Source organism: Atractosteus spatula (genome assembly GCF_055471065.1).
Source record: "Atractosteus spatula isolate fAtrSpa1 chromosome 10 unlocalized genomic scaffold, fAtrSpa1.hap1 SUPER_10_unloc_1, whole genome shotgun sequence".
In the NCBI taxonomy this organism is placed as follows: domain Eukaryota; kingdom Metazoa; phylum Chordata; class Actinopteri; order Semionotiformes; family Lepisosteidae; genus Atractosteus; species Atractosteus spatula.
In genome coordinates, this window is record NW_028296612.1 from 2,398,778 (window position 1) to 2,426,550 (window position 27,773).

The 27,773-nt window shown below is 50.8% G+C and overlaps 2 protein-coding genes across 2 annotated transcripts; both read right to left on the minus strand.

Moving 5' to 3' along the window:
- Window positions 1-4,007: 4,007 nt before the first annotated feature.
- Window positions 4,008-6,353, minus strand: LOC148813408 (putative C-type lectin domain family 20 member A). Its single transcript, XM_088907986.1, has 3 exons — window positions 6,245-6,353; window positions 5,751-6,128; window positions 4,008-4,669 (listed from the first exon to the last, which is right to left on the minus strand). Exons 1-3 carry the CDS (start codon window positions 6,351-6,353, stop codon window positions 4,239-4,241), a joined length of 918 nt encoding a protein of 305 aa, XP_088764112.1. The 3' UTR covers window positions 4,008-4,238.
- A 6,474-nt stretch (window positions 6,354-12,827) lies between these two features.
- LOC148813409 (uncharacterized) lies at window positions 12,828-27,732 on the minus strand. Its single transcript, XM_088907987.1, has 14 exons — window positions 27,634-27,732; window positions 26,324-26,417; window positions 25,242-25,415; window positions 20,783-20,827; window positions 20,546-20,575; window positions 20,373-20,402; window positions 20,193-20,222; window positions 18,259-18,303; window positions 17,376-17,477; window positions 17,067-17,129; window positions 15,464-15,520; window positions 15,235-15,297; window positions 13,726-13,788; window positions 12,828-13,191 (listed from the first exon to the last, which is right to left on the minus strand). The coding sequence occupies exons 1-14, from the start codon at window positions 27,730-27,732 to the stop codon at window positions 13,181-13,183; spliced, it is 906 nt and encodes a 301-aa protein (XP_088764113.1). The 3' UTR covers window positions 12,828-13,180.
- Between the last annotated feature and the right edge of the window lie 41 nt (window positions 27,733-27,773).

The window sequence follows — 27,773 nt, forward strand, 5'->3', positions numbered from 1 at the left end:
CGCCCTGCCCGTTCCCCACAGCCAGCTCTCGCCCTGCCCCTGCCAGCGCGAATCTCAGCCTGCGGGTTTCTGGGGAGAGGAGGGCCTTTAACTGCAGGGAGGAGCAGGTGAAACACCACTCCGCCGCCCCCGCGTCTCCAGATAGGGAACGCATTGGGACTGGCCCCCTGCCCAGAGGTGTGAGGGAGTGCCGGAGGACTGGAATGCCGCTGTGCTTTTCCTCTCCCGCCCAGCGGGAACGAGTTCTCTTCTGCCACTTCCTTGTTAACGAGCTGCCGTGGGGTGGGGTGGGGGGGGGGGGGCCGTTGTGTGAGACTCTCGCTGCATCTCAATGGAACGCGCGCTTAAAACCGAGAACGGGAGGCGCTTCTGTACACAGAGGGGGGTGGGGGTGGGGAACAGGCTGCCCAGCCCGTGTGGTTGAAGCCGATACCCCGGCTCCTCTCCAGACACAGCTGGGTGGGCTCCTCCAGTCAGGACAGGAGGCTCTTCTGTACACAGAGGGGGGCGGGGGTGGAGAACAGGCTGCCCAGCCCTGTGGTTGAAGCCGATACCCTGGCTCCTCTCCAGACACAGCTGGGTGAGCTCCTCCAGTCAGGACAGGAGGCTCTTCTGTACACAGAGGGGGGTGGGGGTGGGGAACAGGCTGCCCAGCCCGTGTGGTTGAAGCCGATACCCCGGCTCCTTCGGCGGGGCCGAAGCGCAGGGCAGGGCAGGGCAGGGCAGGCCGGGCCGAGACAGACGGCCTGGTGTCTTTGAAGAGGAGGACTGGGGCAGGGAGGCGCCCGCACAGAACCACACTGGGGGCCCAGGGATCTCCTGAGAGGAGCCGGGGTATCGGCTTCAACCACAGGGCTGGGCAGCCTGTTCCCCACCCCCACCCCTCTCTGTGTACAGAAGAGCCTCCTGTCCTGACTGGAGGAGCTCACCCAGCTGTGTCTGGAGAGAAGCCAGGGTATCGGCTTCAACCACAGGGCTGGGCAGCTTGTTCCCCACCCCCACCCCCACCCCTCTCTGTGTACAGAAGAGCCTCCTGTCCTGACTGGAGGAGCTCACCCAGCTGTGTCTGGAGAGGAGCCAGGGTATCGGCTTCAACCACAGGGCTGGGCGGCTTGTTCCCCACCCCCACCACTCTCTGTGTACAGTATTGTTTGCAGTGCAGTTTCCTTTTTGGACTCCCAGTGCTCCCTGCTTCCTACCACGGGCCGTCCGGAGTCACCAGTGGAACTGATGGAGGGCCAGTGGCCTTGTAGCTGGTTCGAGGCCCTATCATCACTCAGGCTGCATTTCTCCCAGTGCTCCCAGCTCACCTGCCCGGAGTGGGAGGGATCGGGCACAGAAAGCTCTCTCATTCTAAAACGGTACGACACTTAAGCACAGAAACAGCTGGAAATAAAAGGTGACATTCTGCACGTCTGGCTCGTGTTTGGTCTTCATCTCAAGTCTGAACTGCTCCAGGGGACAGCGACGACAGCACTGGCCTCACTGGCCCAACGCTGACGACAGCTCCCTGTATGTACAGTCATTGACAAATCACTATCTATGTGGTTAGTGGTTCATCTTTGCTTTCTCTGGGGTTTTTTTTACTAGGAAATTTGTTACGCACTTCAGCAGATCCTCAGGCGTGTTGTTTCCGTGTCGTGTTTCTCTGGAAATCAGAATCGGGCTTCTATTCAGACCAGCTCGTCCACTTGAACAGGTCCTACAGCCGTGAAAATCTGCTCGGTGCTGCTCTGCTTTTGTTTTCTGTAGGTGTGGCTTCGGTGCAGCTGCTGCAGGTGTAGACACAGACACACACTCACACGCCCTGGACAGGACACCAGTCCATCACAGGACACACACACACTCACACACACACACACACACACACACACACCCTGGACAGGACACCACTCCATCACAGGACACACACACACACTCACACACCCTGGACAGGACACCAGTCCATCACAGGACACACACACACACCCTGGACAGGACACCAGTCCATCACAGGACACACACACACACACTCACACACCCTGGACAGGACACCAGTCCATCACAGGACACACACACTGTGAGCAGTGTGACAGCTGATCCACTGTGAGAGCGGATGGGAGTGTCTCCCTCCTGTGGCCGCAGGCGGTACTGCTGGCGCTGTGGAGTCTGTGAGCAGTGTGACAGCTGATCCGCAGTGAGAGCGGACGGGAGTGTCTCCCTCCTGTGGGTGCAGGCGGTACTGCTGGCGCTGTGGAGTCTGTGAGCAGTGTGACAGCTGATCCGCAGTGAGAGCGGACGGGAGTGTCTCCCTCCTGTGGGTGCAGGCGGTACTGCTGGCGCTGTGGAGTCTGTGAGCAGTGTGACAGCTGATCCGCTGTGAGAGCGGACGGGAGTGTCTCCCTCCTGTGGGTGCAGGCGGTACTGCTGGCGCTGTGGAGTCTGTGAGCAGTGTGACAGCTGATCCGCTGTGAGAGTGGACGGGAGTGTCTCCCTCCTGTGGCTGCAGGCAGTACTCCTGGCGCTGTGGAGTCTGCACCAGTAACCCCACCTGGGAGACGCACAGTGATCATTCTGCACCAGCAGCCCCACCTGGGAGACACTCAGTAATCAGTCTGCACCAGTAACCCCACCTGGGAGTCGCACAGTGATCATTCTGCACCAGCAGCCCCACCTGGGAGACGCACAGCGACCATTCTGCATCAGTAACCCCACCTGGGAGACGCACAGTGATCATTCTGCACCAGCAGCCCCACCTGGGAGACGCACAGTGATCATTCTGCACCAGTAACCCCACCTGGGAGATGCACAGTGATCATTCTGCACCAGTTACCCCACCTGGGAGACTCATAGTGATCGTTCTGCACCAGCAACACACCACAAACACCCGGATCACACTGTAGAATACACACAATGCACAAGAAACACATCAGGAGGTGTCACACTGTCCCTCCAGTCTGTGGAGGAAATGCAGAGGGCAAACAGAGGTTGTGACCTCTGACCTGAGTGACTCTCCCAGGGCGCTGGGCGCTGCTGCAGGATTCATCTCCGGGGGAGACACTGGGCTGCGTGTCAGCTCACAACACCGCAGAGCCATTAACCCTGCTGGAGAACAACCTGCAGCTGAACACACCCCAACGCTCACGTTTCCACAGACACAAACTCGAGTGGAATGGCATCCAGACACTTCACTGCTGGACTTTTCACAAGCTTCAAGTCAGAAAACCACCCAGAACGTCCTCTCGCTCAGTCCGACAGGCGCTTTTATTAGAAAGAAGGGAACCTGACATCTTTTTAACTTGACATCTTTCTAAGCGCAGTGGATTCTGCGCCGTACAGAAGTACAGAATGTGAGTCAGTTCAACAGCAGTTGTATCAGGATGTTGATGAGATAACATGTTCATGCTGCTGTATAATGAAAGCAAATGAGATCTAAGAGAGAGACTGTGTTTGACAGGCGCAGTATCGCTCGAAGCCTACAGGGCTGTGTGAAGAAGGCCAGAGTCCCACAGCAGTCCCACACTGCCCGGACTGGACACTCTGCTGTCAGACTGGCTCCGAGTCTAAACTGGACACACACTGGTCTGTGGACAAAACACACGACAGCAGAGTTAGACACTCAGACCGGCAGAGAGACGTCAGTGAGACACTGGTGTGATGGACTGTCCTCTTACCTGTATCGAGTGACAGTGGTGAAGTGTGTCTCTGATTCAGAGCAGAGAGACATCAGTGAGACACTGGTGTGATGGACTGTCCTCTTACCTGTCTTGTTGAGACACATGAAGTAGTTTCTCTCCTCACAGTCTCTCTCTTCCCATCCTCCCTCAGAGTCCATCAGCACACAGACGCGCCCCTGGGTTTGAGTGTAGGGGCTCCCTGCAGCTCCCCCAGACCCCGGGACTCTCTGTGTGCTGTTATACAGACCAATCCAGGCTCCTCCTACATCACCAGTGTTTGTCAGGCTGAGAAGTTTATTCTGCTGCTCCTCAGTGAACACAGTGACCAGGTCTCTGTGATTGTGCCGGCAGTATTCCTGAGCTCGAACCCATGACAGTTTATAACGTATGAAGTGGTACTGCTCAGAGGAGTCTGTAGCTGTAAATAAAACACAGATAGAAATAAGATTTCTGTACATTCTGAAATTATCGTTTACTTGATGTTCTGTCTATAAGTTCTTTATTTGCTCTTGATGTAGTTCTGTGCTGCTGCTGGGAGACCGAGGGCAGACGAGGGAGATACAGCTCTCTGCTGCTGTTCTCTCAAGCTGGATTCTCCTGAGACAAACTCAGCCCCCTGAGCTGCTGCCTGGGGCTCTGGGACACTCTGTCAGGGCTGGACTCACCATTGTAGCAGAAGAAGGGCCTGCCTTGGACTTGAGTTGCGTCGTTCCAGCCACCTCTTTTATTATTATCATATACACCATCTTTTAAATAGATCTCCGTGTACAGGGCTCCTCCACTGGGTTGCCTAGGACTCCAGTTGCGAAACCCAGAGCGCCTCTCGTCAGACCACTCCCAGCCGTCCTGGAGCAGCGCGATCCAGACAGCGTGTCCCTGCGCCGTCGTCCGGATCTGTTCAGACTCTCCCACACTGTCCACCCGGGGCAGGTCGGAGCAGCTCTCTCTGCAGTGTCTCTGGGCTGCAGCGAAGGTCTTGTTTTCCCTGATCAGCCTGTACTGCTGGGGCCCTCCTGTGAAGACAAAGATCAGGAGTGACGGTGTGTACAGCTGTGAGACTACAAATCCCATAGCGCTTTGCACACCACCGTTTCCTGTTTCCTGTTCATTCCTGTGTATAGTTAAATAGGTAAAGGTTTATTCCTGAAAAGATGCATCACAACTGAAACGTGTTTTTCTTCTCTTTTCTCTCTTCGGGGTGTGATAATTAAACAGCTCTCATTCTGATTGTGCCCTTTATGAAACCCTATTCAGCACAAAGTGATCATCAGTTCCCCTCTCACCTTGGTAACCTGGACATGTTCACATTATTTTATTATTGGCAAAAATTATTTTTCCATTTTTGTAGATTTGATAATCGGCTAAACCAAGATTGAACATAAACACACGTTTTGTTTTGTTTTGTTTTAAGCACTTGGACTTAGAGATAAATGTTTTTTTGTTTAGCAATATAAATATTGAACCTGATATGTTTGCTCTTGAGTGAAAGCAGTGACCAGGTCTGTGTGATTGTACCAGCAGAATTCCTGAGCTCGAACCCATGACAGTTCATCATGAATAAAGTGGTAAAAAGATATATTTCTTAGTCAGATATATTTGTAGCTTGAATTTTGTTTTTATTTCAAACTACCTTTTATCGCATGCCTTTGTTTGTTTCAGGACAATAACATTCTCTGTGATTTGGAGAGATCTGTGTGGTGAGTTTACGCTTTCTGATGCTGTATGATGTTTGTGATCACTGCTCTATCACACCGAGAGGCGTTAGTAGTGACAGCTTACGGTAATAAAGAAAATCAGATTAAAAGATACATTCTAAGAAAAGGGGCCTGGATAGGTCTTTTCCCATGACGTGATGATCCCAGGGAAAAGGTAGTGTTGAAGTCTGTGCATTTTAACTTTGGTGTGTATATGTGTGCATGTAATTTAGGACTACGTTTCCCAAGATACAGTGCTCATCGCATAATGACTGCAAAGTGCGATGAGACTACAGATACCAGAATGCCCATGCAACCCAGCTCTTCCTGCTTCCTGTTCTTTTCTGTCTATAGCTAAAGACAGATCTCAGATTGAGCCCTGCGTGCAGTGTCGTCTCACCTTGACTCTCACATATGAAGAAGTTCTCCTCGCTGCAGTCTCTCGCCTCCCAGAGTCCCGCTGCGTTGAGAACAGCGCAGGGGAGCTGACTCCTCCAGTGGGTGAAGGTCACGACCTCTCCGCCAGACCACCGCCAGCTCTCTCTGCAGTCTCGGTACAGGCCTATCCAGGCTGGGCCACTGGGCAGGTTAGTGGTGTGGAGGACTGTGTCCATGTCTGCTGTGCTGCTGATGGAGGCCAGGTCAGTGTAGTTGTCTCTGCAGTGTCTCTGAGCGTCGGCCCAGCTCAGGGGTGAGTCCACAAAGTAGAACTTCCTGATGAGGCCGGATCCAGGAGGACAGAGCACTGGGGACACAGAATTATGGGTCGTGTAAGTTTCTCAAATCCGTCTGTATTGCAGTTCAAAGGGTCTGTACGCTCCAGAGTCAGGTTGTTTAAGTCGATTGTGAGACAGAGCAACACCACATTCCTGCTGTCCTCCACCCGAAACTCACTCGTCACCCTGGCGATGGGACAGGTGACCCCCCCCCTGTCTGTAACGGACAAGTCTGTCCTCTCTGTGGTGATGTGAACCAGCTCTGGCAGTGTGGTCAGCCCATCCATAGTTTTATGTGCTTTGGCAACACTGATCGTACCCGTCGGTCATGCTCATAAAGCTAATAATTCTTGCATTAGGAATTGATCAAGGAATTGATTGAGCAGTCACTGGCAGCAGCTGACGGTAGTGGTGGGTGCACAGCTGTGTGAGTGGGGTGTAGCTGGAGGGGTGACCAGGCAGCCCAGAGCACCTTCAGAGGAAAAACTCTGATCTGGGCTTGAGTGACCTTCTGTGTTGACAGCACGAAGACTGTCGAAGAAGTTTTTGACTGAGAATTAAGAAGATCATTCCTTTTTGCTTCTGTTTGCAGATCACACATCAGCTCTGCTGTTAAATTTTTAAATTATCTGCTATATTTTCTCCCGTGATTCCTCCTATCGTTACCTGATATTGGTTCATTAAGTTACGGGTTTTCCTATCCGTTCAGTCGTGTTTGCTGGGTTGTTAGATGGTCTGATTCCCAGTTTCGTCTCCTTTGTGTTTGATCGCAGCTCGTCTGGAAAGGGTCTTGACACCCTGTATCGTTCACACCACGCCGTGTCGTAGACAGTGGCCGCCGTCACCCACTTTGTCCGTCCCCGGAGCTGTCATCGAGAGCGCACGGAATTTGACCGGAAGCCAGTGCAGGGACTCCAGGATAGGAGTGATGTGAACACTTGCGCTAGACCTGGTCAGGGTCCTGGCTGCCGAATTTTGGACCTACTGCAGCTTTCATGCAACCTTATCCCTCAGGCTGATTCGTATGAGGACTCATAGACCGTAAACCTGGGCTGGTCTACTCACGTTAAGACTGTTTGCTCCAAAGTTCAGCACCGCTCATATTTCCTGCGAAGACTACGAGTGTCTGGGGTTCGGCAGGAAGTGATGCTGCTCTTCTGCCGCGCTGTAATCGAGAGCAGGATCGGATACGGTGTTTCAGTGTGGTTCGGGCAACTAGCAGGTCATTTGACGTGGCAAATGACCCGCCTCATCCAGACGGCTCTGAAGGTCAAGGGAGTGAGGCAGCAGATCTTTGAAAAATCAGCCAGGAAAAATGATATCAGGTCCTTCCCACATCCTCAGCCCTGACCACCAACTTCCTCCTGCTGGCCAACGTTTCAGGGCTCCCAAACGTAGGTCGAACGGATGCAGGCCGTTCCTTTGTTGCGCTATGCGTGACAGCTGTCGCCGCAAATGTCCGGGATAAACACACTTTTGCCTCTTACAGCCCAATTGAGTGCGATATGTCTTGTCATGATGTGTCAGAAACGTCCCGTGTTGTTATGTGTCCTACTGCACGTGTGCAATAGAGTGATGTGCGATGTTTTTCTGATTTTTTTGTACCAGTAAGATGTGCAACGATGTTCTTTTTTGCATGCTATTGAAGTGTACAGGAGTGCTGGGTGTCCATACAGACATTCCCTCGGGGGGACAGTAAAAGTCTTATCTCTGTGTGCTGGAAATTATTTTTTGGCCCATCTGTTGAGAGAACTGAAGTGTGGAAGAGCGTGGAGTGTTAAAGTAGCTCCTGACAGGTTTATTTTATTGCTGTTGCTGTGTGTGAATGTACTGTGATCTGTTGGGGGAATTTTGAGATGATGTCATCTGTGTCAGTGTGGGCGTGGCTCTGTAAATGGGGGGGGTGCTGTCTGTGTGGAGTGTTCTCCCCTGTGTTTGTGTGGGTTTCCGCCGGGTGCTCTGGTTGCATCCCCGCAGTCCGGAGACGTGCTGGTGGCTTAACTGGCTTCTGGGAGAACTGGTCCTGGTGTCTGTCTGTCTGTATGTCCGTCCTGTGATGGACTGGTGTCCTGTCCAGGGTGTGTGAGTGTGTGTGTGTGTCCTGTTATGGACTGGTGTCCTGTCCAGGGTGTGTGTGTGTGTGTGTGTGTGTGTGTGTGTGTCCTGTGAGGGACTGGTGTCCTGTCCAGGGTGTGTGTGTGTGACCTGTGATGAACTGGCGTCCTGTCCGGGGTGTGTGAGTGTGTGAGTGTGTGTGTGTCCTGTGATAGACTGGTGTCCTGTCCAGGGTGTGTGTGTGTGACCTGTGATGGACTGGTGTCCTGTCCAGGGTGTGTGAGTGTGTGAGTGTGTGTGTGTCCTGTGATAGACTGGTGTCCTGTCCAGGGTGTGTGAGTGTGTGTGTGTGTGTCCTGTGATAGACTGGTGTCCTGTCCAGGGTGTGTGAGTGTGTGTGTGTGTGTCCTGTGATAGACTGGTGTCCTGTCCAGGGTGTGTGAGTGTGTGTCCGTGTCCTGTGATGGACTGGTGTCCTGTCCAGGGTGTGTGTGTGTGTGTCCTGTGATGGACTGGTGTCCTGTCCAGGGTGTGTGAGTGTGTGTGTGTGTCCTGTGATGGACTGGTGTACTGTCCAGGGTGTGTGAGTGTGTGTGTCTACCCAGCCTGGATACCCATGAGACACTGGCTTCCTCAGAAGATTCTCACGGAGGGCACACTGTCCCTGACCCGAGTCCAGAAGAAACTACAGTGATCTATAATTCCTGCGCCTCGGAAGGGGTTATGACGTCTATGTCCGGCGCCCGCGCCCGCGAACCGGCGGTTCGGCGTGGCGCTCTGGAGCTCGAGCTTCGGCGCGAGGGGACTCGATATGGCGTCGGCGCCATTTTGCTGGTGAGTCGACTGTGCCCGTTGCGGTACGATAAACCATCAATAAACCTCTTCTCCACCCCGACCAGTATTTCTGTCGCGGCCCACGTCCCTTACAATCGACAAACTATAAAAAAAAACAGTAGCCCTTTGCAACATTACACGCCATTTTTTTTTTATTTTAAACGTCCGTTAGATACGCAGGTGGGCTCGATACCTGTCTTAACCTCGCCGGCGTCTTTATACCGGCAAGTGAATTTTATCTGGGGTTGTCTCAGAATTGTGACAGAAATGTCAGTGAACCACAATAAAAAACGAATTTTTGTTAAAGGCGATGAATGGATTTTAAGAGTAACCGTGTAGCGACTGACGGAAGGAAAAAAAAAGTTGTCTTCCCCTACGAAGACGTTTTGGTACAGGACTTTCTTTAAATATCAGTTGTGCATACCGAGATTGTATAGGCGTTTTACAAAAAGTTGATGACGATCTTGGAGATAATTGCACAGGAAAATTGAGATAACTACCAGAACATTACGTGTGAAACGACAGGACAGAACTTTGAACCCCAGCAGAAACGACGGTACGAAATATTGCCTCGTCGTGGGGATTGATAATTGTAATAATTGTTGCCAGTTTTCGTAAAGAAATTAAAATTATGGTAGTCACCCGTGAGATTTAGTGTGTATATATTTCATATCGTACATATATACGGGGTTAAAACATGGAATGAGTATGATTATAAACTCGTGTGTCCTATAATCAGATAATTTTTGAACTTGATGAGACAGGTGAAAAACAACATCAGATCCTTTTTTTTATATATATATATTCTCACGTCTGAATATCAGCTTCTCCCCTCTGGCCAACAGTTCAGGGCTCCCAGGTGTAGATCTCAAATTGAAACAAATATTAATTTGTTACCCAGTTAAACAGTTAATAGAAGTGAGTGACCAGGGTAAATAAAGGTGGGTCAGTGTAAACTGTTTATTCTGGACCAGACTTCGTCATGTGTGATGTGTCATGACTTCTTATATTAAGTTTTATCTTTATATTTAGTCATACATGTGTAATGGCTGCGATGTGTGTCCATAAAAAGGTTTCTCCGGGGGGAAAATCAAGTTGGTTTTAAAACCGTGTTTCCTTTTTCGGGTACGTTTGCATTACAAGTGTGGGGTTTTTGCCTTTTTGTCATTTTTCGGATGTGAATCCGTGGTTTTTTTGCCGAGACAAGTTGCCTTTCTTATAGGCGGAGGGATCTGCTCGTGAGATGTCCGCTCGCTCTATTTCTGAGCTCGGTATAAGGTGTAGAAAGCATGGCTGTCATCATAACCCGCCTCTGGTCCTGGCCCGAGCCTGAAGCACGCCCCCTAGTGCAGGGTTAGAGGTGTGGAATAATGTTGTGACTATTGCTTCTTCAATAACATGCTGATTGCATGTTTCTAGATGGGTACAACAGAGATCTCAACTACTGAGGGGCCTTATTAATAATTTATTTCACTTATATAGCGCTTTTCTGGACACTCCACTCAAAGCACTTTACAGGTCATGGGGAATCCCACTACCACCACCAGTGTGCAGCCCCACCTGGATGATGCGACGGCAGCCATAGTGCGCCAGAACGCTCCCCACACAGCAGCTCTCAGTGGGGAGGAGAGCAGAGGGATGAAGCCAGTTCAGAGAGGGGGGTTATTAGGAGGTCATGATTGGTGAGGGCCAATGGGAAATTTGGCCAGGACACTGGGGTAACACCCCTACTCTTTTCCAGAAACACCCCGGGATTGTTAATGAACACAGAGAGTCAGGACCTCGGTTTTACGTCTCATCCGAAGGACGGCGCCTGTTTACAGTCCAGTGTCCCCGTCACTATACTGGGGCATCAGGACCCACACAGACCGCAGGGTGAGCGCCCCCTGCTGGTCCCACTAACACCTCTTCCACCTCTTATTAGCTAATGAAACATGGTAGCTTCATCAGAGACACCGCAGGAAGACAGGAGTTTGTGATGAAAGTTCGGGAGGGATGGCCACACCCTAGTTCGGTCAGACTCGGCTGTCAATATTTTAGCAATCACTCCTGACTCCTCTCCTGAAACACTGTCAATACTGCACGTGATCCCCCTCTCTCCCACCCCGTCTCCACCTGTGCAGCTGCCCCCCCTGGTCACTCCTCCTCGCTGTGCAGGGGGGGCCCTCAGCCAAGCGCGTTCAGCCAGATTATCACTCCATGATCCTTTCAGTACGCTAAATTCCTGGTGTTGTTTTTTTTCTCCCCAGAAAACTGACCGTTCGCCCCACCTCTGTGCTAAGTGGACGATGAAGTCAGGTTCCAGTGTGCCTCGTGTTTACAGGTAATACTTCAGACCGGTCGGCCTCACCTCAGGGTGTCTGGGCATTTGATATTATACAGTTGCGATGCTGAGGCCTGTGACTGTGATGCTGTAAGGCTACAGGAGTCTCTCTGGGGATCCTGAGTGATTTCCGGCGTTCGTGCGGAAATACAGCCCCACCCTCCCGCAGTGTCCAGTCCGCAGAATTTCCTGGAGACGTGGTCTCGCCGATGGGCGACCCCGCCAGCGAGAGACTAGCTGAGGCAGGATGTTCTGTACGGTGCAGTTAATTAGACGCGCACAGATGTTAAGCTCATCGTCCTTTTAATTGTGCCATCTATGCTTACTGTAGCCGAGATCGAACTATCAAGGTGACAGATCAATCATTTTAAATTAAATAGATGCATGATATTGCTAGCGCTGATGCAAGAGGCAAGTCAGAGGAACTGAACACAGAATGGATAGGAGTCTCAGTGAGTGAGAGAGGAATGAGCTAAATTATTTAAGGGGATTAAAACACTGAAGAACAGGAGACACAGTGAGAGAGAGGAGATCACAGTTAATACCTCAGTAACAAACATACTAACACACAGGACAGGAGACACAGAGAGAGAGAGGAGATCACAGAGAATCCCTCAGTAACAAACACACAGGACAGGAGACACAGCGAGAGAGAGGAGATCACAGAGAATCCCTCAGTAACAAACACACAGGACAGGAGACACAGCGAGAGAGAGGAGATCACAGAGAATCCCTCAGTAACAAACCCACAGGACAGGAGACACAGCGAGAGAGAGGAGATCACAGAGAATCCCTCAGTAACAAACCCACAGGACAGGAGACACAGCGAGAGAGAGGAGATCACAGAGAATCCCTCAGTAACAAACACACAGGACAGGAGACACAGCGAGAGAGAGGAGATCACAGAGAATCCCTCAGTAACAAACCCACAGGACAGGAGACACAGCGAGAGAGAGGAGATCACAGAGAATCCCTCAGTAACAAACACACAGGACAGAAGACACAGCGAGAGAGAGGAGATCACAGAGAATCCCTCAGTAACAAACCCACAGGACAGGAGACACAGCGAGAGAGAGGAGATCACAGAGAATCCCTCAGTAACAAACCCACAGGACAGGAGACACAGCAAAAGAGAGGAGATCACAGAGAATCCCTCAGTAACAAACACACAGGACAGGAGACACAGCGAGAGAGAGGAGATCACAGAGAATCCCTCAGTAACAAACCCACAGGACAGGAGACACAGCGAGAGAGAGGAGATCACAGAGAATCCCTCAGTAACAAACACACAGGACAGAAGACACAGCGAGAGAGAGGAGATCACAGAGAATCCCTCAGTAACAAACCCACAGGACAGGAGACACAGCGAGAGAGAGGAGATCACAGAGAATCCCTCAGTAACAAACCCACAGGACAGGAGACACAGCGAGAGAGAGGAGATCACAGAGAATCCCTCAGTAGCAAACACACAGGACAGGAGACACAGCGAGAGAGAGGAGATCACAGAGAATCCCTCAGTAGCAAACACACAGGACAGGAGACGCAGCGAGAGAGAGGAGATCACAGAGAATCCCTCAGTAACAAACACACAGGACAGGAGACACAGTGAGAGAGAGGAGATCACAGGAAGTACCTCAGTTTTAAGTACACACAACCGGACAGGAGACACAGTGAGAAAGAGTAAATGAAGTACAGTAGGATTGATGGGAGACGGGTTATGAAGAGACGGGACACAGAGATGGAGAGAAAGGAGGCGACAGTTGAACTCGCTGACTGAGTTATTTGACGCTGCTATTTCTTTGGCAGGTTAATGACTTCCAAGCACGCGGGGTCCAGAGTTTCACTGGCGTGGCAGAACCGTCCCAGGTCGGTCTCCTCCCATTCCTGCAGGTCAGTGCCCCTTCAGTCAGACTCTGTGTTCGGGGAGACACACAGGGAAGTCGCACACTGTGACAAAAGGCTCCAGAGACATCGCCGAACCACAGAACAGCTCCAGAGCATTTGTGCACCTTTTGGAATTCTTCACGTATAGTGAACAGTGAAATAAAACCAAGAATGGGTGACGCGTCTTTACACCGGTGGGGGGTGGGGGTGGGGAACAAGCCGCCCAGCCCTGTGGTTGAAGCCGATACCCTGGCTTCTCTCCAGACACAGGTGGATTAAATCATGGGTCCAATTAATCACTAACTACCAGACAGGCTTGAAAAGCCGAGTGGCCTTCTTTCGTTTTTTAACGTTTCTTCAGTTCTTAGAAAACCTGCGCGCAGAAAAAAAATAATTTGCATTTTTTTACTACTTCCAACAGTCAGGTCTGTGGGTATTTAAATCTGACTAGAATGTGTATTGTACAAAATCTCTTTTTCCATTATCAGTGTTGTTGTTTTTAGTGTCATTCTCATTACTTCTGCTGGTTTTATACTGTGGTTAAGAGTTAAAAAAGTCCTCACTTTGTGCTGCTCTCGGTTTGTTGACGGTGGCGTACTCCACATCACTGTTGGGTTGTGTGATGTCTGTAGAGAACAGGATATAGGTCAACACTTATGTTAACTTATACTATACAGGAAAACACTTACATTAACACCGTACTGAACAACAGGGCTCACTGTTCACACTCGTATTAACACTGTACAGACAACAGGGCTCACTGTTCACATGCGTATTGACACTGTACAGACAACAGGACTCACTGTTCACACTCGTATTAACACTGTACAGACAACAGGACTCACTGTTCACACGCGTATTGACACTGTACAGACAACAGGACTCACTGTTCACACTCGTATTAACACTGTACAGACAACAGGACTCACTGTTCACACGCATATTAACACTGTACAGACAACAGGACTCACTATTATTACAAATGTTCACACTTGTGTTAAAACTGGACAGAGCAGCAAGAAGTTATCATGATGTTTTATTTCTGCTAGTTTAATAGATAGAAGTAAAAGATCCTCACTTTGTGCGGCTCGGGGTTTGTTGACTGTGGAGTATTCAACAGCAGTATCTGTCTGTGTTAATTCTGCAAAGAATAAAACACGTTCTCACCCGTTAACACTGTGCAGAGCAAGAGGGAATTCAATGAGTTAACACTGTACAGAACAGGATTCACTGTTCACACTCGTATTGACACTGTACCGAACAACAGGGCTCACCGTTCACACTCATATTAAAACTGGACAGAGCAACATTATCATTATGTTTTAGAATTTTTTCTGCTAGTTTTATAGGTAGAAGTAAAGGATGCTCACTTTGTGCAGCTCTGGGTCTGTTGACTGTGGAGTGTTCAACAGGGAGTTCAGTGTGTTAACAGAACAGGACTCACTGTTCACACTTGTATTGACACTGTGCAGAACAACAAGACTCGCCTTTCACACTCGTTTTGACATTTCACACTTGTATTGACACTGTACAGACAACAGGACTCACTGTTCACACTCGTATTAACACTGTACAGACAACAGGGCTCACTGTTCACATGCGTATTGACACTGTACAGACAACAGGACTCACTGTTCACACTCGTATTAACACTGTACAGACAACAGGACTCACTGTTCACACCTGTATTGACACTGTACTGAACAGCAGGACTCACCATTCACACTTATATTGATACTTTTTTGATCAACAGGACTCACTGTTCACACTCGTGTCGACACTGTTCACACTCGTGTCGACACTGTACTGAACAACAGGACTCGTGTCGACACTGTTCACACTCGTATCGATGCTGCTCACACTCGTGTCGACACTTGACTCTCGTATCCAGTAATGATTGCTCAACCCACCACTTAGCAGGGCTCCCGCTGGTTGGGCTGTGGTCCAGGGGCTCTGCCTCGACTTCACCTCACACTGACCTAGCAAGCCCGCGCACCACAGGCGTCTCACCACCCCCCCGCCACTGGCGTTTGAGCCCTGCAAGCCCGTACACGCGAGAAGGCAAAACCTACTTCCGCCCGCGGGCCCGGGATCCTGGATCACGGAGTAATGGCATTCCTGCAGTGCCGCAGTTCCTGAAAGAGAGAGAGCGGCGGAGATTGCGGTCTGTCTGGGCCCGGCGCCGACGCCAACGCGTCCGCGATCCCAGAGAGGCGGCCGGGACCCTGGCATCCCACTCCCTCCCGTTTTTTCACGGCACGGCGCCGGAGTTCGCGTCCCGGCGGCAGGCCGGAGCCTCACCTTTGCCGTCTGCCCCCGGAGGCGTGGCCAGAGAGTAGTAGTCGTTCGTCTGGCGTTCTGCGGAAGAGATGAGCGGCGGCGTTGGAACCCAGGCGAGAACGTCACCGTGACTCCGACGCGTACAGGAAGCGTCGATGAAGACGCGGCAGGTAGGGATAACGGTCAGGGAGGGGGCCGTGTCGGCCACCCGCAGGCCGCAGAGGCAGCAGGTATGGGATCGTTCCACGCGGCCGAGAGAGAGGGGAAAGAGACGCGACGTTTCGACTGGGGTCTTTTCCGGCTTTCCGGGTCTTTTCCTGTCCTTTCAGCGCAGGGATAAACCTTGACCGCCGGTTTGCTAACTGAACCAGGCTTGCTCAGGCTGGATCCATTAAAACCCACAAACTTCATGAATTGATACTTGAGCTTTCTTTGTCCTGTTTTGGGAACGACCAGCTGTGACTTTGCTTCTGAAGATTGAGCATAGTATCGGACTGCTCCAGTGAGAACTCAGCATTACAGATCTCTCAAGGTCACACTCACAGAAGAGCCACAGTCAGACAGAGACAGGATCAGAGACACAGTGGAGAGTCAGGACAGTGAAGGAGTCCTCATGGAGGAGATCAGATACACTGAGAGAAGAGCCACAGTCAGACAGAGACAGGATCAGAGACACAGTGGAGAGTCAGGACAGTGAAGGAGTCCTCATGGAGGAGATCAGATACACTGAGAGAAGAGCCACAGACAGACAGAGACAGGATCAGAGACACAGGGGAGAGTCAGGACAGTGAAGGATTCCTTATGGAGGAGATCAGATACACAGAGAGAAGAGTCACAGACAGAGACAGGATCAGAGACACAGGGGAGAGTCAGGACAGTGAAGGAGTCCTCATGGAGGAGATCAGATACACTGAGAGAAGAGCCACAGTCAGAGACAGGATCAGAGACACAGGGGAGAGTCAGGACAGTGAAGGAGTCCTCATGGAGGAGATCAGATACACAGAGAGAAGAGCCACAGACAGAGACAGGATCAGAGACACAGTGGAGAGTCAGGACAGTGAAGGAGTCCTCATGGAGGAGATCAGATACACTGAGAGAAGAGCCACAGACAGAGACAGGATCAGAGACACAGCGGAGAGTCAGGACAGTGAAGGAGTCCTCATGGAGGAGATCAGATACACTGAGAGAAGAGCCACAGTCAGACAGAGACAGGATCAGAGACACAGGGGAGAGTAAGGACAGTGAAGGAGTCCTCATGGAGGAGATCAGATACACTGAGAGAAGAGCCACAGACAGAGACAGGATCAGAGACACAGGGGAGAGTCAGGACAGTGAAGGAGTCCTCATGGAGGAGATCAGATACACTGAGAGAAGAGCCACAGACAGAGACAGGATCAGAGACACAGCGGAGAGTCAGGACAGTGAAGGAGTCCTCATGGAGGAGATCAGATACACTGAGAGAAGAGCCACAGTCAGAGACAGGATCAGAGACACAGGGGAGAGTAAGGACAGTGAAGGAGTCCTCATGGAGGAGATCAGATACACTGAGAGAAGAGCCACAGACAGAGACAGGATCAGAGACACAGGGGAGAGTCAGGACAGTGAAGGAGATCCCTGTACTCACGGCGTGCTCCAGCTCCTGTGTCCTTGATGACTTCATAGAAAGTCTCTGGCTTTGTCTGACCGTCTGCAGAGAGAGGAGAACGGACAGTGTTGGGTGTCTGTAAAGGTGTGGCTGGGGGTCCCCAGGGCCAGGATTGGGGACCCCTGAGTGAAGTCATCAGTCAGCACTGGAGATGCAGAGCTCAGCTGGAATGAAGGCTCAGAGATGTGGGTGTGTTGGCGGGGGGGACCCCTGGACCCCTGGACCCTTGTTATAGATGATTGATCTCCAGAGCATGGGCAGGGGAGTGGAGAGATGAGTGGGTCCTACCTCTGGGTCTCCTTCTCTTTCTGTGGCACAGGATCCCCAGCACGAGCACACAGCACAGCAGCAGGACTCCTAGTGAAGACCAGATCGCAGCCTGGGTCATGTCTGTAGACACACCAGAGAGCGTGCTGAGGTCATTCAGACACGTGCAGAGGAGTGTACACTGGGGGCTGTTTCATGATGCACGGCCAGTGCTCAGAGGGTGCCCAGAGCCCTCCTGGTGTTCGCAGGCTGTCCAGAGCACTCCCAGTGTTCACAGGGTGCACAGAGCACTCCCAGTGTTCACAGGGTGCACAGAGCACTCCCAGTGTTCACAGGGTGCACAGAGCACTCCTAGTGTTCACAGTGCACTCTCAGTGTTCCCAGTGCACTCCTAGTGTTCACAGGGTGCCCAGAGCACTGCTGGTGTTCGCAGGGGGCCCAGAGCACTCCTCGTGTTCCCAGTGCACTCCTAGTGTTCCCAGAGCACTCCCAGTGTTCACAGGGGGCCCAGAGCACTCCCCGTGTTCCCAGTGCACACCCAGTGTTCTCAGGGTGCCCAGAGCACTCCTAGTGTTCACAGGGGGCCCAGAGCACTCCCCGTGTTCCCAGTGCACACCCAGTGTTCTCAGGGTGCCCAGAGCACTCCTAGTGTTCACGGTGCACGCCCAGTGTTCCCAGTGCACACCCAGTGTTCAGAGGATACCCAGTGTTCTCGGTGCACTCCCAGTGTTCAGAGGATACCCAGTGTTCTCAGTGCACACCCAGTGTTCAGAGGATACCCAGTGTTCTCAGTGCACTCCCAGTGTTCAGAGGATACCCAGTGTTCCCAGTGCACACCCAGTGTTCAGAGGATACCCAGTGTTCCCAGTGCACACCCTTGAAGTGGTATTCCAGCCATACTCACTGTGACTTGTGGGAGCAGGAGTGGTGGTGCTGGATGCTGTTGAGTCTGGGAATGAATGAAAGACGTTAGTTCAGCACCAGCTCCAGACACCAGGGGGAGAGCTGACTTTGGTGTTGCAGGGAGAGCTTTTAAAAAATCGTTTGAGAGCCCAGACTGATTAATTGATCGGTTCAATTAATCCGGTGTTCACAGGGTGCCCAGAGCACTCCTCATGTTCACAGTGCACAGCCAGTGTTCAGAGGATACCCAGTGTTCTCAGTGCACTCCCAGTGTTCACAGGATACCCAGAGCACTCCCGGTGTTCCCAGTGCACTCCCAGTGTTCAGAGGATGCCCAGTGTTCCCAGTGTTTGAGTTCTGCTTCTCCGGTGTTTCCTCTAAAACAGCTTTCCTCCCCCGGAAATGCAGTCGGCCTTTCTTACCCAGAGAGGGTGGTTTTTTTTGTCTGTCTTCTATATCTGTTACCTTGCTTAGCAAGGTAGCAGGAGGAAGAGTACAGAGGACTGGTCAGCAGCTTTGTGGAGTGGTGTGGGGTGAACCACTTGGAACTGAATGTTACAAAGACAAAGGAACTGGTGGTAGATTTCAGGAGGAAAAAGGTCAAACCTACTCCTGTCTACATCCATGGGAGTGGCGTGGAGATGGTGGACTCGTACAAGTACCTGGGAGTGCACATCGACGATAGACTGGAATGGTCTAAGAACATCGAGGCCATCTATAAGAAGGGACAGAGCCGACTCTACTTCTTGAGGAGGCTCAGGTCCTCCAATGTGTGTAGTAAGATGCTACACATGTTCTATCAGTCGGTGGTAGCGAGTGCCATTTTCTACGCAGTGGTGTGCTGGGGCTCTGGGATTAGAGCAGTAGATTCCAAAAGGCTGAACAAGCTCATCAGGAGAGCAAGCTCTGTCATTGGGTTTGACCTGGACTCCTTGGAGGTAGTGGCTGAGAGGAGAATGGTGTCCAAACTAGAGGCCATCATGGACAACTTCTCCCATCCCCTCTTTGACAGGCTTGCAGGAATGAAGAGCACGTTCAGCAATAGACTGATTCATCCACGGTGCGACAGGGAGCGCTACAGGAGGTCATTCTTGCCGTCTGCCATAAGACTGTACAACGCATCCACCTTGCGTCTGGGCGGAGGCAACATCGACAGTGACCTGTTTCTGGACTAAACGCATCTACACATCTACTGCTACATCTGTTCTCTTTCTTTTTCTTTTTCCCGTTTACAACCACTTTTTGTGCAATATATGCCAGGGACCTGTGCAATACATTTATATTTATATCTATAGTTACATCTATATTTATATTCATATGTGTGATATGAGTGTGATACGATTTTCTGTGTACTGTTCTGTTCTAGTTTGTTCTTGTGCGTCCGGACTGTGAGTAACTCTTGTATTGTATTGTATGTATTGTACCATTATTATATAATTCGTTACACTGTGGCTGTGTTGTGTGTGTTAAGCTGCTGTTGCACTGCAATTTCCCTCACGGGATCAATAAAGTATCGATCTCTCTATCTTGTTTAACAATCGCTAGCTGCCGTCGTTAGCCATTTTTACTAAAAGTCGTACTTTCGGGTCATTGCAGTTTGCACAAGCCCTGCTCCCTGTCGAAGAGGACATCTTGAGCAAGAGTTTGACCTGCCCAGTGTAGACTTCAGAAACCCTTAATAGGTCTCCACCAACCTGTCCTGCGTTTTTCTGAAGGAAATACGAATGTAATGTAATATGAGCGTTATGTAACACAAGCATGATGTAGTATTGTGAGTATCACTTAGGGATAATTCTGTCTGGGCCCTGCCCACGACATCAGGGCACAGCAAAGGCCTCCTTTCTGTCCCCTTTAACCAATGTGCAAACAACGTATCTTTTAATCCTCATTTATATAGAGGCTGGGGACTGTTAATAAAATTATATACTTTCTCACCTGGACATTCACTGCAACATGCATCAGAAGCTGAAAGAGAAACAGAGTTTGATGACACCCTGCACAGCCATCCTGGCTACCTCAGCCTCTGCTGTCCCCTTTAACCAGCATGCAGCCAACATATAATTTATTTTTAATATAGAGGCTGGAGACCCTTAATGAAGTTATATACTTTCTCACCTGAACAATTAGCGCTGCTTTTATTAAAGTCTGAAAGAGAAATGGAGATTGATTAGGTACAGCAAAGCCATCCTGGCTACCTCAGCCCCTGCTGTCCCCTTTAAACAGCATATCATTTATTTTTAATTTATATAGAGGCCGGAGACCCTTAATGAAGTTATATACTTTCTCACCTGAACTATTAGCGCTGCTTTTATTAAAGTCTGAAAGAGAAACAGAGTTTGATTAGGTACAGCAAAGCCATCCTGGCCCAGTGTTCCCTAGTGCCTAGTGTTCAGTGGATACCCAGTGTTCCCAGTGCCCGCCCAGTGTTCAGAGGATACACAGTGTTCCCAGTGCCCGCCCAGTGTTCAGAGGATACCCAGTGTTCCCAGTGCACACCCTTGAAGTGGTATTCCAGCCATACTCACTGTGACTTGTGGGAGCAGGAGTGGTGGTGCTGCATGTTGTTGAGTCTGGGAATGAATGAAAGAGGTTGGTTCAGCACCAGCTCCAGACACCAGGGGGAGAGCTGACTTTGGTGTTGCAGGGAGAGCTTTTAAAAAATCATTTGACAGCCCAGACTGATTAATTGATCATCGACTAACTCAACTAACTTGTTCATCAACTAACTCGTTTTTTGAGTGATCTAATTGCTTGCTGGGTTGTCAGAGGGTTGGCTGATCTGACAGATCGATTCACTGATTTATCCCAGGCAGTTCCTGGTCCAGTCAGTCCAGGGGTCTGTGTCCCCGGTCCAGTCAGTCCGAGGATCTGTGTCCCCGGTCCAGTCAGTCCAGGGGTCTGTGACTCTGGTCCAGTCAGTCCGGGGGTCTGTGTCCCCGGTCCAGTCAGTCCAGGGGGTCTGTGTCCCCGGTCCAGTCAGTCCAGGGGTCTGTAACTCTGGTCCAGTCGGTCCAGGGGTCTGTGACTGTGTGGTCCAGGAGAGCCCAGGAGAGCCCCGATCTCTTTTTCATCCTGGCCTCATCTTACATTGTTTGAGATTAAAACATAGTGTGCTTCGCTAAGCCTTTATTGCCTTTAATACAAGAACACTCAATTCTCTTGTGAACGTGCCTGTATATCTGTGCAGTACATATTTTTTTCTACTGTTTAGGGGGATGTATACATCCACACCCCCCTGAGAGAGGCAGAGAGACGCAATCGCCACGCGCGGAGAAAAACAGAAACATGAAGAAAGGGGGGGGGAGGCATCTTCCTGGCGGTTGCCGGTGTTGTGTCCGACAAAGCAGACACGATCTGGGGGTGTGTGAAGCAGGCGTGACCTTTATTACGTGTGCACCTGGGAGCCAGAGCCCATGAAGCACTGACTCGACTCACTGATACAAAAGGAGGCTTTTTTCACACAAACTCGCAAAGAGAAAAACCCACCCAGACCAGTTCCAGACCAGTTCCGTGCCGTAAACTGTATTGTGTAAAGCCCTGGTACGTGATAGACTGTAAGAATATTCTTGGGGTCCTTTATTTAGTGTTGAAGCAGGCAGTATGTACTTCCACTGTTGCACTAAGGCTGCTGCTGGGAGAGGGGTTAGTGGGGCCAGCAGGGGGCGCTCTCACCCTGCAGTCTGTGTGGGTCCTGATGCCCCAGTATCGTGACGGGGGACACTGGACTGTAAACAGGCGCCGTCCTTCAGACGAGATGTAAAACTGAGGTCCTGACTCTCTGTGCTCATTAACAATCCCGGGGTGTCTCTGGAGAAGAGTAGGGGTGTCACCCCAGTGTCCTGGCCTGATTCCCCCCCTGGTCTTGACCCATCATGGCTTCCTAATAACCCCCCTCTCTGAACTGGCTCCATCCCTCTGCTCTCCTCCCCACTGAGAGCTGCTGTGTGCTGAGCGGACTGGAGCGTCATCCAGGTGGGGGCTGCACACTGGGGGGGCTGGAGGGGATCCCCCTGACCTGGGAAGAGCTCCGAGGGGGAGGGTCCAGCAAGGCGCTATACAAGTGTAAGCAATTATTAATGATGAACTATCCTAGATTTTGTTAATCCTGTCTTAAGCAGATACCAGGCGCTCTCAGTTCTGGGCAGGTCTGCCCGAAGCTGGGCTCTGCCCTTCGTGTTCCAGGCGCGCAGCCCAGCTCACGCTGAGGTTACAGTGAGTCATTTTCCGTCGTTCAAGCAGGACGGTTAGCAAGACGATGTTGGTAAATGATTCACGCAGTCAAAGCACATGAGTGAAATAAGGGAAATAAACGTCTGATTCCTTCACGTCGTCGCCCGAGGGAAAGGGTTGGCTTCTCGGTGCCGAGCAAGTCCGCCGGCGCTCGTGTGGCCCCCTCGGCACTCCAGTCCCCGGGGGAAGCCCGCGCTCCTCAAGAGTCGAACCTGGGGCCCCGCGTCGTGAGGCAACGGGGCGAGCGGGGGACCCCGGTGTGTGTCACAGGGCGGTCACGTGTCCTGTTGAAGCAGCCGAGTTACGATCTGATCGCGTCGCCGTAACCGTCGCTGTTGTCGTGCTGCGTCCGCCGCATGGCTCCGGCCGGCCAGGAGGGAGAGGAGGGACCGGTGGGCGTTGCTCGGCGGTGTTCCCGGTCCGTCAGGGCTCCAGCTGCTTTCCCCTTGGTCTCCTCTCTGCCGCTGGGTCAAGGACTCCAGCCATCTTGTTGAAATGATATCCTGTTTTCTCTCCAGACACAGCTGGGTGAGCTCCTCCAGTCAGGACAGGAGGCTCTTCTGTACACAGAGGGGGGCGGGGGTGGGGAACAAGCCTCCCAGCCGTGTGGTTGAAGCCGATACCCTGGCTCCTCTCAGCCCAGTTGGCTTTGGCCAGATGGGCCAGCTGACACTTCTTTACACAAAGGGCAGTGGTGCCCCACTCTATAACCAGAGAGCCTTATATTCTCTGTCAGCATTGTCTGTACCAGAGGGCGTTAAATACTGACTGCCCTGTCTTTCTCACTCCTGAAGAAGGCTCCGCGGCCGAAACGTCGTGTTCTCTTTCTTCTCTTTTCGGCAGGGAAGAAACCTCTTGCTTGTTCCTTTGCACCCTGCGCCTGCTGACGCAGCTCCCCACCACCCGAACTAATAAAATACAAATTACGCGTTTGCAGCCGGAATCGACCGGTGAAAGCGGGGTGGGGGGGGGGGGGGGGATAACTGTTTGTGGTTCTTTCGAGTCTAGCTTGAAAAAGGTGCGTCCTTGAGCTAGCACTGTTGATTCCAAACAAGATAGCGGGTTGCATCTGCACCACCAGAGCGATTGCTCTCACTGCGCCATATTGACCTGAAGGAAAGCTCCATTTCTCTCCTGGCGTTGACATTTTCAAAATCTTTTTTTTTCTAATTGCTGCTGCTACAACAAACGCTTCTGCTCCTCACAATCCTTCTCGGTTTCTGAGAAACCGGATATTTAGCTTTGAAGCTGGAATTACAGAACGTGTTGAGATATGCAACACGTGCAATATGTAGATATTCTCTCTCTGGTGCAGCTCCTACAGTGAATGATCTGGTTCCTGTCCTCTGTATCTGTGTGTTTACTGGACGTACGCACACGGTGGGAAGAGACAGTACTGGGAAAGGGAGGTGAAATGAAATGCACTGGTGTTGAACAGAGCAGTAAAGTCATATAGAGGCATATAGAGAACAGCAGGAAGAAGCAACCAGCTGTTTCAGGAGCGATCTGAAAGGTCTAGTATGTATAAAACTGATCTCTGTGTGCAGAGATCTATGCAAATGTGCATATACATATCGCATGTGTGCAGAGATCTATGTACATATCGCATGTGTGCAGAGATCTATGTATATGTACATATCGCATGTGTGCAGAGATCTATGTACATATCGCATGTGTGCAGAGATCTGTGTGTATGTACATGTACATATCGTGTGTGTGCAGAGATCTGTGTGTATGTACATATCGTGTGTGTGCAGAGATCTGTGTGTATGTACGTGTACATATCGTGTGTGCAGAGATCTGTGTGTATGTATGTGTACATATCGCTTGTGTGCAGAGATCTATGTACATATCGCATGTGTGCAGAGATCTGTGTGTATGTGCATATCGTGTGTGTGCAGAGATCTGTGTGTATGTACATATCGTGTGTGTGCAGAGATCTGTGTGTATGTACATATCGTGTGTGTGCAGAGATCTGTGTGTATGAACGTGGACATATCGTGTGTGTGCAGAGATCTGTGTGTATGCACGTGTACCTATCGTGTGTGTGCAGAGATCTGTGTGTATGTGCATATCGTGTGTGTGCAGAGATCTGTGTGTATGTACGTGTACATATCGTGTGTGTGCAGAGATCTGTGTGTATGTACGTGTACATATCGTGTGTGTGCAGAGATCTGTGTGTATGTACTTGTACATATCGTGTGTGTGCAGAGATCTGTGTGTATGTGCATATCGTGTGTGTGCAGAGATCTGTGTGTATGTACGTGTACATATCGTGTGTGTGCAGAGATCTGTGTGTATGTACGTGTACATATCGTGTGTGTGCAGAGATCTGTGTGTATGTACGTGTACATATCGTGTGTGTGCAGAGATCTGTGTGTATGTACTTGTACATATCGTGTGTGTGCAGAGATCTGTGTGTGTACGTGTACATATCGTGTGTGTGCAGAGATCTGTGTGTATGTACGTGTACATATCGTGTGTGTGCAGAGATCTGTGTGTGTGTGTACGTGTACATATCGTGTGTGTGCAGAGATCTGTGTGTATGTACGTGTACATATCGTGTGTGTGCAGAGATCTGTGTGTGTGTACATTGACACTACGGTAGTCCTTATATCTGAGAATTTTGTCCTGCATCACAGCAGCTGTGTGCAGAACGCTCTGGGCCTCAGATAGCGTGCTGGGGGCCCGGTCGTGAGTTTCCTCGCCCGCGTGCCTCGATGGAAAGAGGATGGGAAGGCGGAGCTCGCTCACCTGAGGATCCGGAGACCTCCCCCTCCGGGCGGTTCGGGAGGAACAGCAGCGGGAGGAGCAGGGAGACGGGGAGGCAGGCCCGGAGTGCCATGGCGTCTCCGCAGGGGCCGGCTGTGTCGCACTCACACAGGCGCGGGCGTGAGCAGTGCAGCTCTTCGAGCCCCCGCTGGCGTGCTGGAGGGGGGGGGGGGGCGGGTGAGATGTCGCTCGGTTTCCTGCGAGCGGTTTCAGAAACTCGCGTCTCCTCCCTGGTGATAAAAGTTTTCAAAAAAAAAACTGAACCTTTTTTTTTATATATATATAATTTTTATTTATGCTTAACAAAAGAACAAACATTACAATGCAAACAAGAGTACATATAACAATTCCAAACAAAAATATCGTCAGGGGTGCATACTACTACATCGATTCAAGTTATGAAAAAAGATTAAACAAATTAAATAAAAATAATGTCCGCACTGCTTTCATATTTTTGCATTTCGAAATAGTCTGCAAATACCCCTTTACTTCCATTTTAAAATACTGAAACACAGGGTACCTCCCAGACCACTTCATTTTATGTATGTGATAACGTGCCAATATAATAATTACATTGATTACAAAAGAAATTTTTATATTGTTTTCACTGGGGCTGAAACTAAACATAATATCTTTTTCGACAAAACAAATATCAATATTCGTCTCTTCTTTTATATAATTCTGCCACTTAGTCCAGAACATTTTTACCCTGGGACATAACCAAAACAAATGCTGAATAGTTTCAGGGCTATTGTCACAAAAAACACATTTGTCATCTATATTAATTTTAAATCGTTGGGTAACAAGAGTTTTAACTGTGTAAATTCGATGAAAAAAAAAAAATCAGGAAATCCTGAAAATCAGGACACTTCGCGGCTCTGAACTTACACTTTCCAGGAGCCTGCTTGAACCAGGAAATGACCCGTGGATAACCCCGGGTCAAGTCCAGTTGTGCAGAGCGCACTTATTTCGGTACTGTTCAGTACTTATTTAGACGTATTCAAACAAAGCAATGTTTATCGCTCCTCTGGAATCAGGCCAGGGAAGAGCAACCAGAGGCGTACCAGGGTTTAAGACAGCTGACAGGCTGCAGGAACTGGGTCTCTTTACTTTGAAGGGAGCGTCACTGACATGCTGGAGGAACTGGGTCTCTTTGGTCTGAAGGGAGCGTCACTGACAGGCTGAAGGAACTGGGTCTCTTTAGTCTGAAGGGAGTGTCACTGACAGGCTGCAGGAACTGGGTCTCTTTAGTCTGAAGGGAGCGTCACTGACAGGCTGAAGGAACTGGGTCTCTTTAGTCTGAAGGGAGCGTCACTGACAGGCTGCAGGAACTGGGTCTCTTTAGTCTGAAGGGAGTGTCCCACACTGACAGGCAGGAGGAACTGAGTCTCTTTAGTCTGAAGGGAGGGTCCCACACTGACAGGCCGGAGGAACTGAGTCTCTTTAGTCTGAAGGGAGGGTCCCACACTGACAGGCTGGAGGAACTGAGTCTCTTTAGTCTGAAGGGAGGGTCCCACACTGACAGGTTGGAGGAACTGAGCCTCTTTAGTCTGAGGGGAGGGTCCCACACTGACAGGCTGGAGGAACTGAGTCTCTTTAGTCTGAAGGGAGTGTCCCACACTGACAGGCTGGAGGAACTGGGCCTCTTTAGTCTGAAGGGAGGGTCCCACACTGACAGGCCGGAGGAACTGAGTCTCTTTAGTCTGAAGGGAGCGTCCCACACTGACAGGCTGGAGGAACTGAGCCTCTTTAGTCTGAGGGGAGGGTCCCACACTGACAGGCTGGAGGAACTGAGCCTCTTTAGTCTGAAGGGAGGGTCCCACACTGACAGGCTGGAGGAACTGGGCCTCTTTAGTCTGAAGGGAGTGTCCCACACTGACAGGCTGCAGGAACTGAGTCTCTTCAGTCTGAAGGGAGCGTCCCACACTGACAGGCTGGAGGAACTGAGCCTCTTTAGTCTGAAGGGAGGGTCCCACACTGACAGGCTGGAGGAACTGAGTCACTTTAGTCTGAGGGGAGGGTCCCACACTGACAGGCTGGAGGAACTGAGTCTCTTTAGTCTGAGGGGAGGGTCCCACACTGACAGGCTGGAGGAACTGAGCCTCTTTAGTCTGAAGGGAGTGTCCCACATTGACAGGCTGGAGGAACTGAGTCTCTTTAGTCTGAAGGGAGTGTCCCACACTGACAGGCTGGAGGAACTGAGTCTCTTTAGTCTGAGGGGAGGGTCCCACACTGACAGGCTATCAGGTGACTGTCGGACACAAATTATTTTTCCCCCCTTTTTGTGAAATGTGCAGACAAAGATCGCTCTGCTCTGCTGTTTTTTTCCCCACAGCTCGGTTGCTCCGTCCTCTTTTCACCACCAGCCGGTCACCACGCCCCCCCCCCCCGTGAGGCCGATCGCAGCGCAGGTCACAGATGTTTGTTTTGGGTCGGTCAGTTCGCCGTTCCACCTCTGTCGTTCTGTCTCCATCGAGCCGAATCGAGTGCAAAAACAGAAAAAAAGTGAGCCAC